This window comes from Ambystoma mexicanum, chromosome 3p (assembly GCF_040938575.1).
Source record: "Ambystoma mexicanum isolate Mex_15411 chromosome 3p, UKY_AmexF1_1, whole genome shotgun sequence".
NCBI lineage: Eukaryota > Metazoa > Chordata > Amphibia > Caudata > Ambystomatidae > Ambystoma > Ambystoma mexicanum.
In genome coordinates this window covers 891,216,252-891,229,997 of record NC_090925.1, presented here as the reverse complement: position 1 = coordinate 891,229,997, position 13,746 = coordinate 891,216,252, and the positions used below count along the sequence as shown (strand labels likewise).

The 13,746-nt window shown below is 45.7% G+C and overlaps 1 protein-coding gene across 4 annotated transcripts in view; it reads left to right on the top strand.

Moving 5' to 3' along the window:
* CHD6 (chromodomain helicase DNA binding protein 6) overlaps positions 1 to 13,746 on the top strand; it is a 2,307,824-nt gene that overhangs the window by 1,427,216 nt on the left and 866,862 nt on the right. For all 4 annotated transcript variants that reach the window (XM_069652122.1, XM_069652123.1, XM_069652121.1 and 1 more), the window contains exon 25: positions 4,100 to 4,226. In XM_069652122.1, coding sequence (XP_069508223.1) covers positions 4,100 to 4,226 — 127 coding nt within the window. The remainder of the gene's footprint in view (positions 1 to 4,099; positions 4,227 to 13,746) is intronic.

Sequence of the window (13,746 nt, the reverse complement as noted above, 5' to 3'; positions counted from 1 at the left end):
TCACGCATCGCCTTCGGCCCGCTTGCGCGCCGCTTCAGTGTGACGGGCAGGTTCAAGTAGCCCAGAGGATAGCTCAAAGGGTAGGTATCCCTACAGTCACTGTCCACATGACGATTCAAGCAGCAATCGGGTAAGGTCCAAAATGAAAGTTTGGCAACGCGCTGCTTCAGCGCGGCAGGCAGTTTTAAATGGTCCAGGAATTCCACCTGGAAAGTTGCATGGAACTAGCTGCATTTCTCTCAACCTCAGAGGAATGTCTGGCGTGTGCTCTCAAAAGAACGGTCTAGTCTCTTCACCTTAAATTATCAAGCATGGGCATGGTCAGTGTAGCTTGGAAAATTAATCCAGGTCCTAAAGGACAACACAGTAGCCATGCATTACCTCAAAAAGGGACAGTGGTCTGGAGCACATGGCTCTGTGCAGCTAAACTATGTTGTGGTGGTTCTGGTCTCTGACAACAGAGCCCCTTGACAGCATCACAACTCGCTCGAACTGAGAATGTTGTAGAGGACACTTTGACCAGAAAGCCAACAGTTCAGCATGGAAGGTAGCTTTGGCAGGTGTGTCTTTGCCAGGAGGTCCTAGAGCTCTTCACCTTCTGTGGGAGACCTCAAGTTAGACCTGTATAAAAGAAGGGTGAGTAGTTCTGCTACTGAGAGCTTCCTCCAAAGGAAGGTTTAAAAATGTATTAATTGGGCTTGAGACCTTCTGTATGCACTCCTTCTGATTTTCCTTATCTCTGGTTTTGCAGAGACCCTAATTGGGCCATGAAGCTCTGGTATCCAGAGCAATGGCAATCCTTCTGATGAAAGTGGATCTGTTGTAATTTGTACAGATTGGAATCCTCCACCTGAAAGCTTTCAGCCTTAATCTGTGTGTGTTGATAGTCCGAGCTACAGGGCCTGGTATTTCTCAGATTAAGTCCCTGACTTGATGCTATCATCCAGAAAACTGACTACCAAATCCATCGCTGCCTGCAGAGTTCATACATTATCCAGATGCTCCTGAGAGAGATACCTGGACCCTTTAACTTGATTCACTTGCTCTTTGTTGGACTGCCTCCTCTCTTTTGCTAACATTTATTTTGTCATTGTGAACACCCATTTGGCTGCTATTTCTGGCTTTAAGGGGACTCTGGAGCAGGGGTCCTTATTTTCCATCCTTAAAGTTATGCAGTTTCTGAAAGGTCTGACAAAGGTTTTTCTGCGTAGGATTTACATTTGTTTTTAACTTTCCTAATGGCTGTGCTCTTTGACACCTTTCTTTGTGTGTTCTCAACCTTATGTTTTTTTTCCTGCTTGGCTTCACTTAGCCCTGTCGCGTGTGTGTGCTACAGACTCTATCTGTGAAATGTCCTTACCTGTCCATTTCTAGGGTAAAGGTTTTGCTGAGAACTGCTGCTTTCTGCTAATGTTGTAGCTAAATTCCACTTATTCTATAATATATATTTGCCTGTCTTCTTTTCCTTCTCATTCCTTCCCAGATGGAGTGATTTTGTGCACTAGTTCCAAAGAGAGCCCTGAGCTTTTATGTTTCTCGGAGTAAAAAGATGGGCAGGTTGTTGGGTGCTTTTGGTTGAAGGACTGTAACAAATAGACTCCTTCCAATTGGTGTGTCTTTTGCATCTGTGAATGTTATTACCTTTGGGCTCATTCCATGGGAGGGCTTGCTGCAACTTCTCCCTGCAGATGGGTGACCCTGTTCTTGACATCTGCCAGGCAGCAACATGGGCCACGCTGCACAAGTAAGCTAAACATGTCTGCTCCTGTCCTTTTTTTGCTATGCTCCCTCCTTTGATTCTCCATTGATTTGGGAGTTTTGAGACATATAATGTATCCATTAGAAGATACTGGAATCTCTCCTCTGGCTCCAGCCCTGAAATCTCTCCACTGGCTTCCGGTGGCTGCAAGGATCACGTCTAAAACCCTTTGCATTGTCCACAAGGCTTTCTGGTGCTGGGGCCCACACTGCAACCAATGCTCTTTCAAAATACTTTCCTTCTCGAGCCCTTCTCTCAGCTACCTCCAACTCTCCAAATGGGTTAGACGCTTTCTCCAGACAGAGAGTGGGGGGCAGATCTCTCTCCTCTGTAGAAGCCTCCCTCTGCAATGGCCTCCCTGCCCCTCTCAAACTTGGGCCAGACCACCTGAAGTTCCGGAAGCAGCTGAAACTTTCCTCTTCTCCTCTGCTTTCTCCCTCTCCCTCCCATGCTGACCTACCTGTCTGCTGTACCGACTAGTTGCTTGGCTACACTCAGAGTCTCACTGGGTAGCAGGCTCTTTCTTAATCAGTCCCCTTTCACTGCTTCTGGGCCTACCACGCACTGAGGGGCTGTAACTGTAACCCTACAGTCCCTTGTTCTCCTTGCACTACCCAGAGCCACGTTGCCCTGGCTGTACTTACTTCGAGCATTGCTGCCCTGTTTTCCCCTCCCCTCTCCCTTGCATTCCACCTCCCTTTTTCCTTTGCACTTCTCGTTCTGGTACTTGCACGATCTGAGTGACACGAGGCCCAGTAAGATTGTCTTGTCCTCCCCCTTTCTTCCCTCCCTTGTCTTGTCGCGCCAAGAAACACTTTTGTACAGGCGCGTTATGAATGACTTATCATATCAAGAACAAATTAGTTAACTTTGGTAATGTTCTTTCCAGTGGATACATCCTTCTCCCACATATTTATTATTGGCCTGCCTACCTTCCAGTGTCAAAAGTGTGCCTCAAAAAGTATGAAGTAGGCAAACTGCAACACAAGTTTCAAGGGGTTGTGAATGGGCCAGGTTGACGGCCAAGTGGGTGGAACAGGTAAAAGAAGGAGGTCCTCTGTATTGTGTTTTTTTTTTCATACATTTTTCTCAGTTGGCCAGTCAGTTGTAACATGTATATATGGCATTGTAAAATCAGTCACCTCTACTCGCTGATCTTAACTGTGCTGGAACCCATACTTAACACCTACCCGAACAGCAGCTGCTTCAACTGGGGCCTGCCACTAGAAATGTGTGCATTCATGAATAGAATTTGGTTATTTATTACAAAGCCTGGATACCAAGATTGAAAGTCTTTTATCTCTTCTTCTATGACGGAGTCAGAGGGTTGAATAGTCTATGGCTATGAAGTATCCCACGGGAGTGCATTACAGTGGTCAAGTGACTAGTCACTAAAGCTCCTACTATAACTGCACATTTGTCCAGTGGCACATATCATGTAGCTACCTATTTGAAAATAAAATCATGTGCAAATGACCTAGACATGTATCAACTGTAAGATCTAAGCATTTAACTTGAGATAACAACTTGTAAGGTTTTCGAAAAATCAGGGGGCGATGAAGTGTTATAGATAATTTTGTAGTTTTTACAGAATTTGCTTCAGCTTCCGATAGTTAAGATGAAGGCATATAGTGTTTATCCATGCTGAGATGTCTTTCAGGCTTTGTGAATGTACTGTGAAATAGATTACGATTTAGCTGTTACTGCTGTGGGGTAGTGAAACAAAGAGGTATGTTTTAACTTAAGAAGCAACCGCTCTGGAATGGTGAAAATGGTTGTAAAAGTCAAAAATAAAAGTAGAGGAACCCCGCTCCAGAAAGTACCTGCTCATTGCTACCTTCAATTCAAGTGGATTGCTTGCAACCCCCGACAGTTCTGTGGTTTCTCTGCATCTGAGTGCAAGGGAAATAGGCAGAACTGAAGTAATGGGCACGGATGGTTGCAGATATTCACCCTTATCATTAGTTCTGGTGTCATGGGCACCAACAACACCAAGTAGATCAGGGACGGAGCCGCAGTGCATCTGTTATTTTGTTATGTTTGTACTTGAACCTTCATTAGTTCTCCTTGTACAGTACTTCTGCTCCTGACCTATTGAATTTCTCTGTGTGTGAATGTTTGTTTAGTATGTTTGTTTAGTAGTGCATATCAATACAGGGCACGTCTGCTCCCTAGAGCAGAGGATCTCCATATGCCAGGAAATTAATGTAAATGTGTGTATATATTCTTTATAATCTTTTGCTCATCTGCGGGAGAAATCGTAGCACAGAAAATGTTTTTAATGGCTTGCTTAGTTAGTATCACTTTCCTTTTCAATAACTCTCTCTTCCTTTTGCTTAGGATATGAGAGGTACAATGCAATGAGAGCAGATCCAGCTCTGTGCTTCCTAGAGAAGGTTGGGATGCCAAATGAAATTTCTCTTTCAGTAGATGGGATCCATGATATAATGCCAGACATGGCATATAGGTGAGAAGTAGTCAAGTTCGCCAAATCATGCTTTGCATACAGTGTTTTGTACATTTCATATTACCGGATTAATTGAATGCAGCCATTTGAGAATTCATCTTACTCTTTTCCCCCTCTCTATCACTAGGTCTCTGTCCCCATCATTATCTGACTCGCGCATGCGCACACACTCAATTGCTTTTCTTTTTTTTTCCTTCCTCATTTTTTCCTCTTCCCTCACTCTCCGCTCGTTCTCAAAACAACAATGCTTGGAATTTTTAATTTGCTTGTTGGGTGGCTAAAGATATTCCACTAAAGTGGCATTTCTCCTGCACCAAATCCAGCTCTTATATCCATTGATTCATGGCCTTGCCATCTTTAGCATTTCATATGCGGTATCGCTAGTAGCCTGCTCCACCGATAAACTGTGCACCAGCCACTTTTACTCCTTAAAAGCAGGAAAATGCTCAAAGCAAGAAATTGTAAGTAAAGATACTCCTAAATAAATATAGAATGTGCACATATAGGTTGCTGCTCCATTCTTCCACCCACTCAGCTCCCAGAAAACAGTGGTGCCAGCAGAGGAATGCCACAGAAAGTAGCTTTAATATTATGACTGCTTGATTGAAAGGGGAACTTGAGGTAAAAAGAAGCATTAACTACAAAATGAAATATATTATTTATAGTTAAATATATTTTACTCACCAAAACGCCATCCTGAATGGAAATTATTTGTTTTACTCTCTTCTCTACCACATTTTAATTCCAAATAAAAAGAAAAGTGAGGAAAATATGCCCACTTGAAACTGTTATCTGACACCCTGCTGGTAGCCAGAAGGCTAGATGTCGTTCTGCTCATGGGTTACAATGTTCCGCTATGTACCATGTTACATTTATGCCCAGGTAGATCCTCTAAGTAACTCTTTATCATGGGCATCTTCCTATGGTACTATAAAGCCTGTGTCTGTGTATGCACTGTTCATTTCTGTAAAATGCAACCAGTAACTAATCTGTTGCTTTGAAAAACATAACTGCTTTGTGTTATGTTATCCCAGTAGGATTGTGCTCCTTGTACACATTCCATGTAACTTCTGGATCAAAATGTATTGACAGTGCTCTCACTGAAGACTACCCATTAGAGGTTGAAGTGAGCAGGAACTTAATTTACTGTTAATAGTTGCACTACTTTTGACACCCATTTTCACTGTTCGGGGAACTGCTGTTTTTGCAGTTAGTGCATACTTCTTAATTTTACTGAATAAGCTCTTTGAAGCTAATTAATTCACTTCAACTCCAGCTGAGGTTGTAAGCAGTACATATTGTACAACACACTGTGAAGTGTTGGCTTCTATATTCCGTCTGGGTGTGGAAAAGACTGCAGGGGAGATATTTCCCTACTTAAAGAGAAATATTTTGGAAAGTATCCTTTACGAATAGCAACCACATATTCATCACATTATGCTTCTGTTTTGCTCTTAAAAGCTCGGGCAGCACCTTGATGGCTACAAAATAACTTTTTTCTTGTATTTGTCTTTTAGTATTAATGTATGCCCTTTTTTGCTAACTCAAAGGTTTATACTTTTATAATTCACATTGGCAAAGCAACTCTTGGACTACTTTAAGATCATTATCAGGCTCTCCAAGAGCCTTTACAGCGGAATGGGGGAGTTTAAAATAAATATTATAATGATAAAAACCTCCTTTGAATTGTCTGTTTGGTTGTTGTATCCCTCTGTTTTCTTTACACAGAAATTGAAAGAACACTGAACTGTTGTGCAACAATGTAAGATGTCTTGTCAGGAGTGACAAAGAAGAATCAAAATGGTCACCTCTGCTCTTTTTCTAGAATATACAGGAGGAAAACATCCCGAAGCCCTCAAATAATCTAACTGTGAATTGAAATCTGTTTTGACCGTCTCTGAAGGAAGAATAATCCAGGAGGACCCACTTCTTTTTCTCCCATCCCACCCAATTGACTAGCTACGCGCCATGTCCCTAATCCCTTAACACATGTATTGCCCCATGCTCCTTCCCACTCGCCTGTGAGGAGTCAGAAATGAAAGCCGGGCACAAAGTTGTCATGTTTTTGATTAAAGACTTTGATTTAAAGGAATACGGTTTGGGAAAAGTCCTCTCTGACCCTATTCTAAAGAGGAGGCTCCCTGCCTAAAAAAAACTAAAACTGAGGGCCTGTCTATCAGGATGTCAGAAAAACGGAACAAGCCACCCTTGTGTCCAAAGGTCCTGTCGTGACCCTTGCACTATAAACAAAATAAGTGAGACTGGATATTGGCAAAAGTGTTGATTAGTGAAAATTAGAATAGCTCCAACGAAAATCCTCTCCAAGGTGAAAAGACACTGCATCCAGAGGGTGCTCCCCTTCCCCTGGATTCTTAAATGTGATGGCAATGTCTCTTTACTAACGGTTCCTTTGTGTCTCTCCTTGATTTACAATACTCCTGTTGGGCAACAACTTCTGTAGCAGTCTTTCTTTAACACAAGTTTCTTATTTATCTAACAAACACTGTCCTTCTTTAACATTTCTTGTAGCTATGCAAATCGTCTGGTATACTCCCCTGCCAGGACTCTATATGCACGCTCAACTGCCTGGTATACTCTCCTGCCAGGACTTTTCTAGTGTTTCAATTGTCTGGTATCCTTCCCTTGCCAGACATTTTTATGTGTTATCACCAAAACTGCATATGCCGTTCTTGGCTTGGTATATCTGTCTGCTTTAATGTTTGTTCAAACTTTGCCCCACACTTGCATCTCATGCATTCGCATCTTATTCAGGTTTGAATCTGTTCTTTGCCTTTTTTCTTTCAAACTATCTTCTTGTGGTTTCTGTATTAGCAATCTCATAAACATACAAATTGCCCTTGGCACGGTCGCCGGAACACCCCGGGTTCCCTACTTGCTTTGGGTTGATTAACTGTTTCTCTCCAGCCTCTTAGGTCTTGTTCACGCTTCTACAGTGTGGCTCTGTCGCTCGCTTCCACCTGTGGGCTGTGCAGACATCCTTCCGGCTTCCTTCACGTCTCCGCTGTCACAGGCCTGCTTCCTTTTAAGACCCGTCAATGAGAAGGCTGCCTCTCCGAGCTGACAAGCGCCCCTAAGAACTCTTTCGCGGCACCCATTGTCTCCACAGCATTTCCTGCTAGTGCGCTGCATTTCTCCTTCTGTCTCAGCGAAATGCACTGCACGCCAACCTGGTTCGTGTCTCCAGTGTTCGTAAGCCTCTGCAGAGGAACCAGCATCTTCTCCTGCACTGCCACACATTGTAGTGCGGTTGCCATCTTTAAATGCCCCACCCACAGGTGATTTCGTAGAACTAGTCTGCACATTGAGCTTCGGTCTCCTGTTAACTTGTAACAACTCCTTCAGCCTCCTCTCCTCTCAGTACTTAGGTGGTTATGAAAGTTGGAGTACATGGTTTTCGTTGGACATACAGTATTTGGATAGTCTTTCTCAGTGGTTTTACATGAGAACAGTTTCACATAAAGGTGCACCAGAATCAAAAAGGGTTTTGTTGAAGCTTTTATTCTTCAGGTCATGGTGGTGGTTTCACCCAACGAATTTTGGTAAGAGGTTTCTTTACTTCCTCTACAAGGGGTAACACACATCTGGCAATAGGCCATTAAGGTCTTGGGCATTAGAGGCTCTTCCTCATGGGGAAGGCGGGGATTCTGCATGTCGTCCAATGAAGTCATGACATCTCCCCTGTAGTGGTCTGCTCCCATTGGAACCTCCCTCATATAGCCGCCCCTATGGTCAGGATCAGGTAGCAGCTGCTGCCCCCCCCCAGGCCACGTGGGAGGAGGTCACCGCCAGGAAAACAGTGATGACTCTATCGCATTCATCGCACACCCCATCTCTGGGTCACAGTTCTATTACTTGGTTTTTGTTACATTCCTATCTCATAATGATTGTGCCACAAGTTGCCGCTAATGCCAAGACAATCAACATTACCTAGAAATGTTACTTTCAGTTTATATCCATGTAGGAAGAGGCTTCTAATCCTGCTTTGGCAAGGTATTTTAGAGATGGTGCTAGTTTTGGTAGAGGGCAGTACCACAGTGTCTTTGGCTAGCTGTCTTTTTCTTGAACCTGCCCTCTTAAAGACCTTGTCAGTTTGCTTTCAAATGATTCTCATGTCTCTCTTCTTTTTTTTAAAAATTCTTTTTATTGTTCAACAACAGTGGTCTCGACAGCTACAACAACTCTCTCCCACCAATTCACACACATCGAAAAGCAGAAAAAGAAAAGGACATTTACAACTGACATTATACGGCTTCATCATCATCTGAGAGCAAATTACATAGATACATACGGAAGGGACCCCATATGTCCTTAGGCCGGCTTGCCCCCGGGAGAGTCAAAACATATTGTTCCTCACACTCGTTGACATATGTCAGTTCGCGAAGGAAAGTGGTCATGCTTGGCGGTGTGGACATTTTCCAGGTTTGTAGGATACATTTCTTCACCACTGCGCATGCCACATTAAATAGTCTCCTGGTTTTCTCCGAGCACTTGCCAATGTCTCCAAACAGGTGTTTGTGGGGGGTTAATTGCGGGGGTATCTGCGTGATATCAGCCAATAGCTCAGCCACCTCCCCCCCAGAATTTCTGAACGGCAGGGCACTCCCAGTACATGTGAAAGGAGTCTGCAGCATGAGCCCTGCATTTGGGGCACTCCCCCCTCATCCCCCCCCATGCTCTGCACCAAATTTTGCCAGTTTAGCCGGCGTGTAATGCAACCTGTTTAAGAATTTAAACTGTATCAAGCGTAGACCCGCATTTAATGAAACTTGTTTTGTCAGTGCACAATATCTGCTCCACTTATCTTCCGGGATGGGCATTTGCAGGTCCGTTTCCCATTTGTCCTTGACCTGGTGTATTGTAGGGGTGTGGGTTTGCACTGCTGCATACAATTTAGAGATACCCAGCCCGGCATTCATGGTGATGAGCTGTGTGCAGGGGTGTTGGGGAGGTTCATCTGGGAACACTGGCCACCTCTTCTGAAACGCGCCCCTTACTCTATAGTATTGCAATATTTTAAGTGGTCCACCCCCCCTCGCTCTCACGAAGTCCTCCTTAGTTGCAAATTTGCCATCTATAAACATGTCGCCCACCCTCATCTCCATGTGTGGCTCCCAGACCTTCTGAATACCCACATCAAACGTGGGGGGAATACCCAGAAAGTTCCACAGGGGGACCTCCGAGTTATATGGTGTCTCCAGCTTTAGCACGGACGGTGCAGCTGACCGGGTCATAGTCACAAGTGTCCCTGTGTCTTGTATTAAATATGACTGACCTAATGTCCACTGGGAATATAGTGTGTGCCTCCACCCACGTATGTGGTATTTCCCCAGAGTCCTCATACCAATACTTCGCAAATTGCGCCTGGGCAACCAGGTAATAAAGCTCAAAGTCTGGAGCAGCCATACCACCAGTGTCATAGGGTTCTGTCATTTTTTTCCACCCAATTTTCACCGCCTTACCATTCCACATGAAGGTTACTATTAACGACCGTAGCTTAGTAAAAAAGTCTCTGCCGGGCCATATTGGTATGTTTACAAAAAAAATATAATAGTTTGGGGAGGACTATCATTTTGAGCAAGGCGATTCGGCCATATAAGGATATGGGGAGGCGTCCCCAGATCTGTAGCTTAGTGCTCAACGTCTGCAGCGCCTTCTCGTGGTTATTCGCGTAAAGGGTTTGCCTATCTCTGGACACTAGAACCCCAAGGTATCTGATATGATGATCTGACCATTTCAGGCCGCACATATTCGTGGGGCATTCAGTGGAGGGTGTGAGCGGAAATACTTCTGAGTTGGCTAAGTTGATGACATACCCCGAATACTCCGCAAACTCGTGCATGTCTGTCATAATGGGCTCTATGTTTTTTCCTGGTTTGCGGACGTATAGGAGCGTATCATCCGCATAGAGCGAAATCAGATGGATAGCTCCTTTCATGTTTATTCCCCTGTCTCTATGCCTTAGTCTAACAGCAGCTGCCATTGGCTCGATAGTTAAGGCAAACAAAATGGGCGAGAAGGGGCATCCCTGTCTTGTGCCTCTCCCTAATTGAAACATCTCGGAGACGGTTCTGTTAGTGCATACTCTGGCTCCTGGAGCGGCATAGAGCAGTCGAACATACCCAATGAAAGTAGGTCCCACCCCAAATGTTTCCAATACACTAAAGAGATATTTCCAGGACACTGAGTCGAACACTTTTTCGGCGTCAAGGGCAACGGCAGCTGCACTCCTCCCAGGATCAATCTGGACCATTATACCAAATAATATATGGAGGTTCAATGCAGTGGATCGCAGGGGAATGAACCCATTCTGATCAGGATGTACCAATGGCGAGACCAATGGTGGCATCCGGTTCGCCAGAACCTTGGCAAATATCTTGGCATCGACATTGATAAGGGCCTGTATGATGACATGTCGCTAGTTGGGCGTCAGGGTTTAGGTAATACAGTTATGATGGCTTCCCTCATTGTCGGGGGTAGTATGCCTCCCTCTAGGGCTTCCTCCCAGGTCCCCAGTAGCACAGGAGTTAGCTCCTTGCGGAACTCCTTATAAAATTCAGCCCCCAGCCCATCCGAGCCCGGTGCTTTGCCTGACGCCAGCCCCATGATTGCCTCTTCCATTTCCTCCACAGTGATTGGTTGATCTAGGGCCAATCTGTTTTCAAGTGGGAGTTTTGGGAGCCCTAACGATGTTAAGTATGCCATTATCTCAGTGGTCGTTTTGCTATCCCTGTTGGAATACAGTGTTTGATAAAATTGGGCAAATTCACCATTTATATCCACCTCGCTTGTTTTGACCTCGCCATTCACATCTTGAATACTAGTAATGGGTTGTGGCTGTCGCTCCTGCTTAATCAGATTAGCCAGTGTTCTACCCGCCTCATTTCCCTCGCCATACCTGCGTGCTCTGGACGGGGCTGCCATATACTGTGTTTCTCTGGTGGCCAGGTCATTGAAATCACGGATGTGTTCATGGATATCGGCTAGGGTGCTCCTATCATGTGTGCGACTATAGGTTTCCTCAAGGTTGTTTAGGGTGCTTTCCACCTCCTCCAGCTCCCTCCTGACTCCCCTCAGGAGACAAGTAGATTTTGACAGGAGTGCCCCTCTAGCCGAGACCTTGAAAGTCTCCCAGACAGTGGAGACCAGCGTCACCGACCCAAGGTTATTAGTAAAGAATTCTGTTATTTCCTCGCGTAGGGATTCTACTACCCCAGGGTCACCAAGCATCCCCCCTGGCATTCTCCATCTCCTAGCTGGTCTGGGAGCATCTCTCAACCAAAGCTCCAGTGTGACTGGGGAGTGGTCGGACAGTGTACGAGGTAAAATTTCACAGCTGTGCAGCGTCTCGGAAAGGCCCTGTGATGTAAAGAAATAGTCTATTCAAGACTCACTGTCGTGGATGGATGAATAGTAGGTGTATCGTCTAACATCCGGGTGTAATGTGCACCATACATCTGTTAGTGCCATTTGTGAAAGAAGCTGCCTCAGCGCCATTCTAGTTGGTGTCCTCATTTTCACACTAGATCCATCTGTTGTGGGGTCCAGGGCCATGTTAAAGGCCCCCCCCCCACATATTATGGAGGAAGCGTCAAGTTTGTTAAGGGTTTCATATATATTTAAGTAGAAGTCTGGGTCGTCTATGTTAGGGCCATATGTATTCACCAATGTAACATGTTTCCCAGCCATTTCCCCCCATACCAGCACGTATCTGCCCTGCCCGTCCACCTTGTGCCCCGCTACCCGGAACCCCAGGGAGGGATGTATGAGAGTGATAACCCCCCTGGACTGAGACGAGTAATTAGTATAATACCGCGTCTTCCCCCATTTGGGCATCACATTTTCGTTCACTGCACCCATTGCATGAGTTTCTTGCAGCATGACGACTTGAGGGTGATGTCTAGAAACATAATTGCCAACTTTCCTGGCCTTCATTGGGTTGTTCAATACTCTTAGATTCCAAGACAGAAATGATATTTTCAGCCCCCCTGTACCGTTATTTCCATATGTATTAGTACCCGCCATGTCATTTAACGTTCCCAATATTCACATTACGGGAGCATCAATCGCAACCTCGAGACCACACACCCTTCAACCCAAACTTAAGAACAGTGCAACTTTCCCCCTTCCCCCACTCTGCCGATAGCTCAGCATAGTGAACTGTTACCTGGCATCCTGGCCCCTCACCCGCATCATCTCCCCCAACTTGACGATGCTGCCCATTAACACTCAAAACTTGCCCGATGGGCTTTTTAACTGAGCTTGTTGACCTTTCCATAGGGTCGGCTAATTTTGCCAACTGGACACCCACGGAGTAGACTCCACAGCCCGACAACAACGGATCGTGTTCCAGTTCAGTTGTGCTGACTTATGAAGACATAGTCACTGCAGGGAAGGCGCAGACTCATCTGCCCGCCAAATCAGTTCAGTCCTCGCCAGGATTGGGTCTCGCATTTTGATCCCTCATTCGGTCTCTAGGGGGCAGCGGAATGGAGGCCTCCACATACGCCATGGCCTCGGAAGGGTTTTCAAAGAAGTGGGCTCTCCCTCCGTGTTGAATTCTCATTTTCACCGGGAAAATTAAAGCATAAGGGACACCACGGAGCCGTAGTTGTTTTTTAACCATTTCATAGGACATGCGCTGCGCTTGTATGGTTGCGGAGAAGTCAGGATATATATGAATTCTGTTCTCCTCAAAATGTATTGTTCCTTTTTCTCTGGATAGACGGAGTATTGTGTCCCTATCCCTGTAGTTTAGAAGGCACGCAATGATGGTGCGGGGTGGAGCTTCCGGCTTCGTAGGGGGTGCAAGCGTGCGGTGAGCTCTCTCGACGAGAAAGTGGTTCGAAAGGGATTCCGCTCCCAGCACTGATTTCAGTAGTTCTTCCACCTGTCTTTCCATGGAGCCCTTGCCAAACGATTTCGAGACCCCAACAATTATTTCTGGGGGACCTAGATTCAAGATCCTCGCACTTGCTCTGGGTTTTGCGCAGTTCGGTCTGAAGCAGGGCTATATCTCGGCCATGCTGAGAAATCACATCTTCATTTGAGCTTATTCTGTTCTCCGCCTCTGAAAAGCGTGCGCTTTCCTTTTCCACCCGGGCCTTCAGGGACCCGATCGTTGCCACTATATCATCCAACTTGACGTTGACAGCCAGGAACCCATTTTGCACAATTGTTGCCAAGCGGTCCAAACGGTCTGCGTCTCGATTTCCGGATGTTTGTGTCGCCCCTCCAGATGCCTCCTGTGGCTGGGAGCTGTAAAGGAATCCATTGGGCCGGACTTTCTACCCCCTACAACTTTCTTCTCAGTGTGGCCCATTAGGCGACGTTGTCACTTTTGGGGTGGGCTGTGTTCTCCCACGTATGTGTGCTGCTGGCGACCAGTATCGGATTATGTTGTATGGTGGCAGGACAGCCTGTGCCCCGCATCCAGGCTCAGGTGAACCGCATGCAGGTGTGGGGATAGGTTCAGTCTCACCCCCGATGTACACTGTCACCC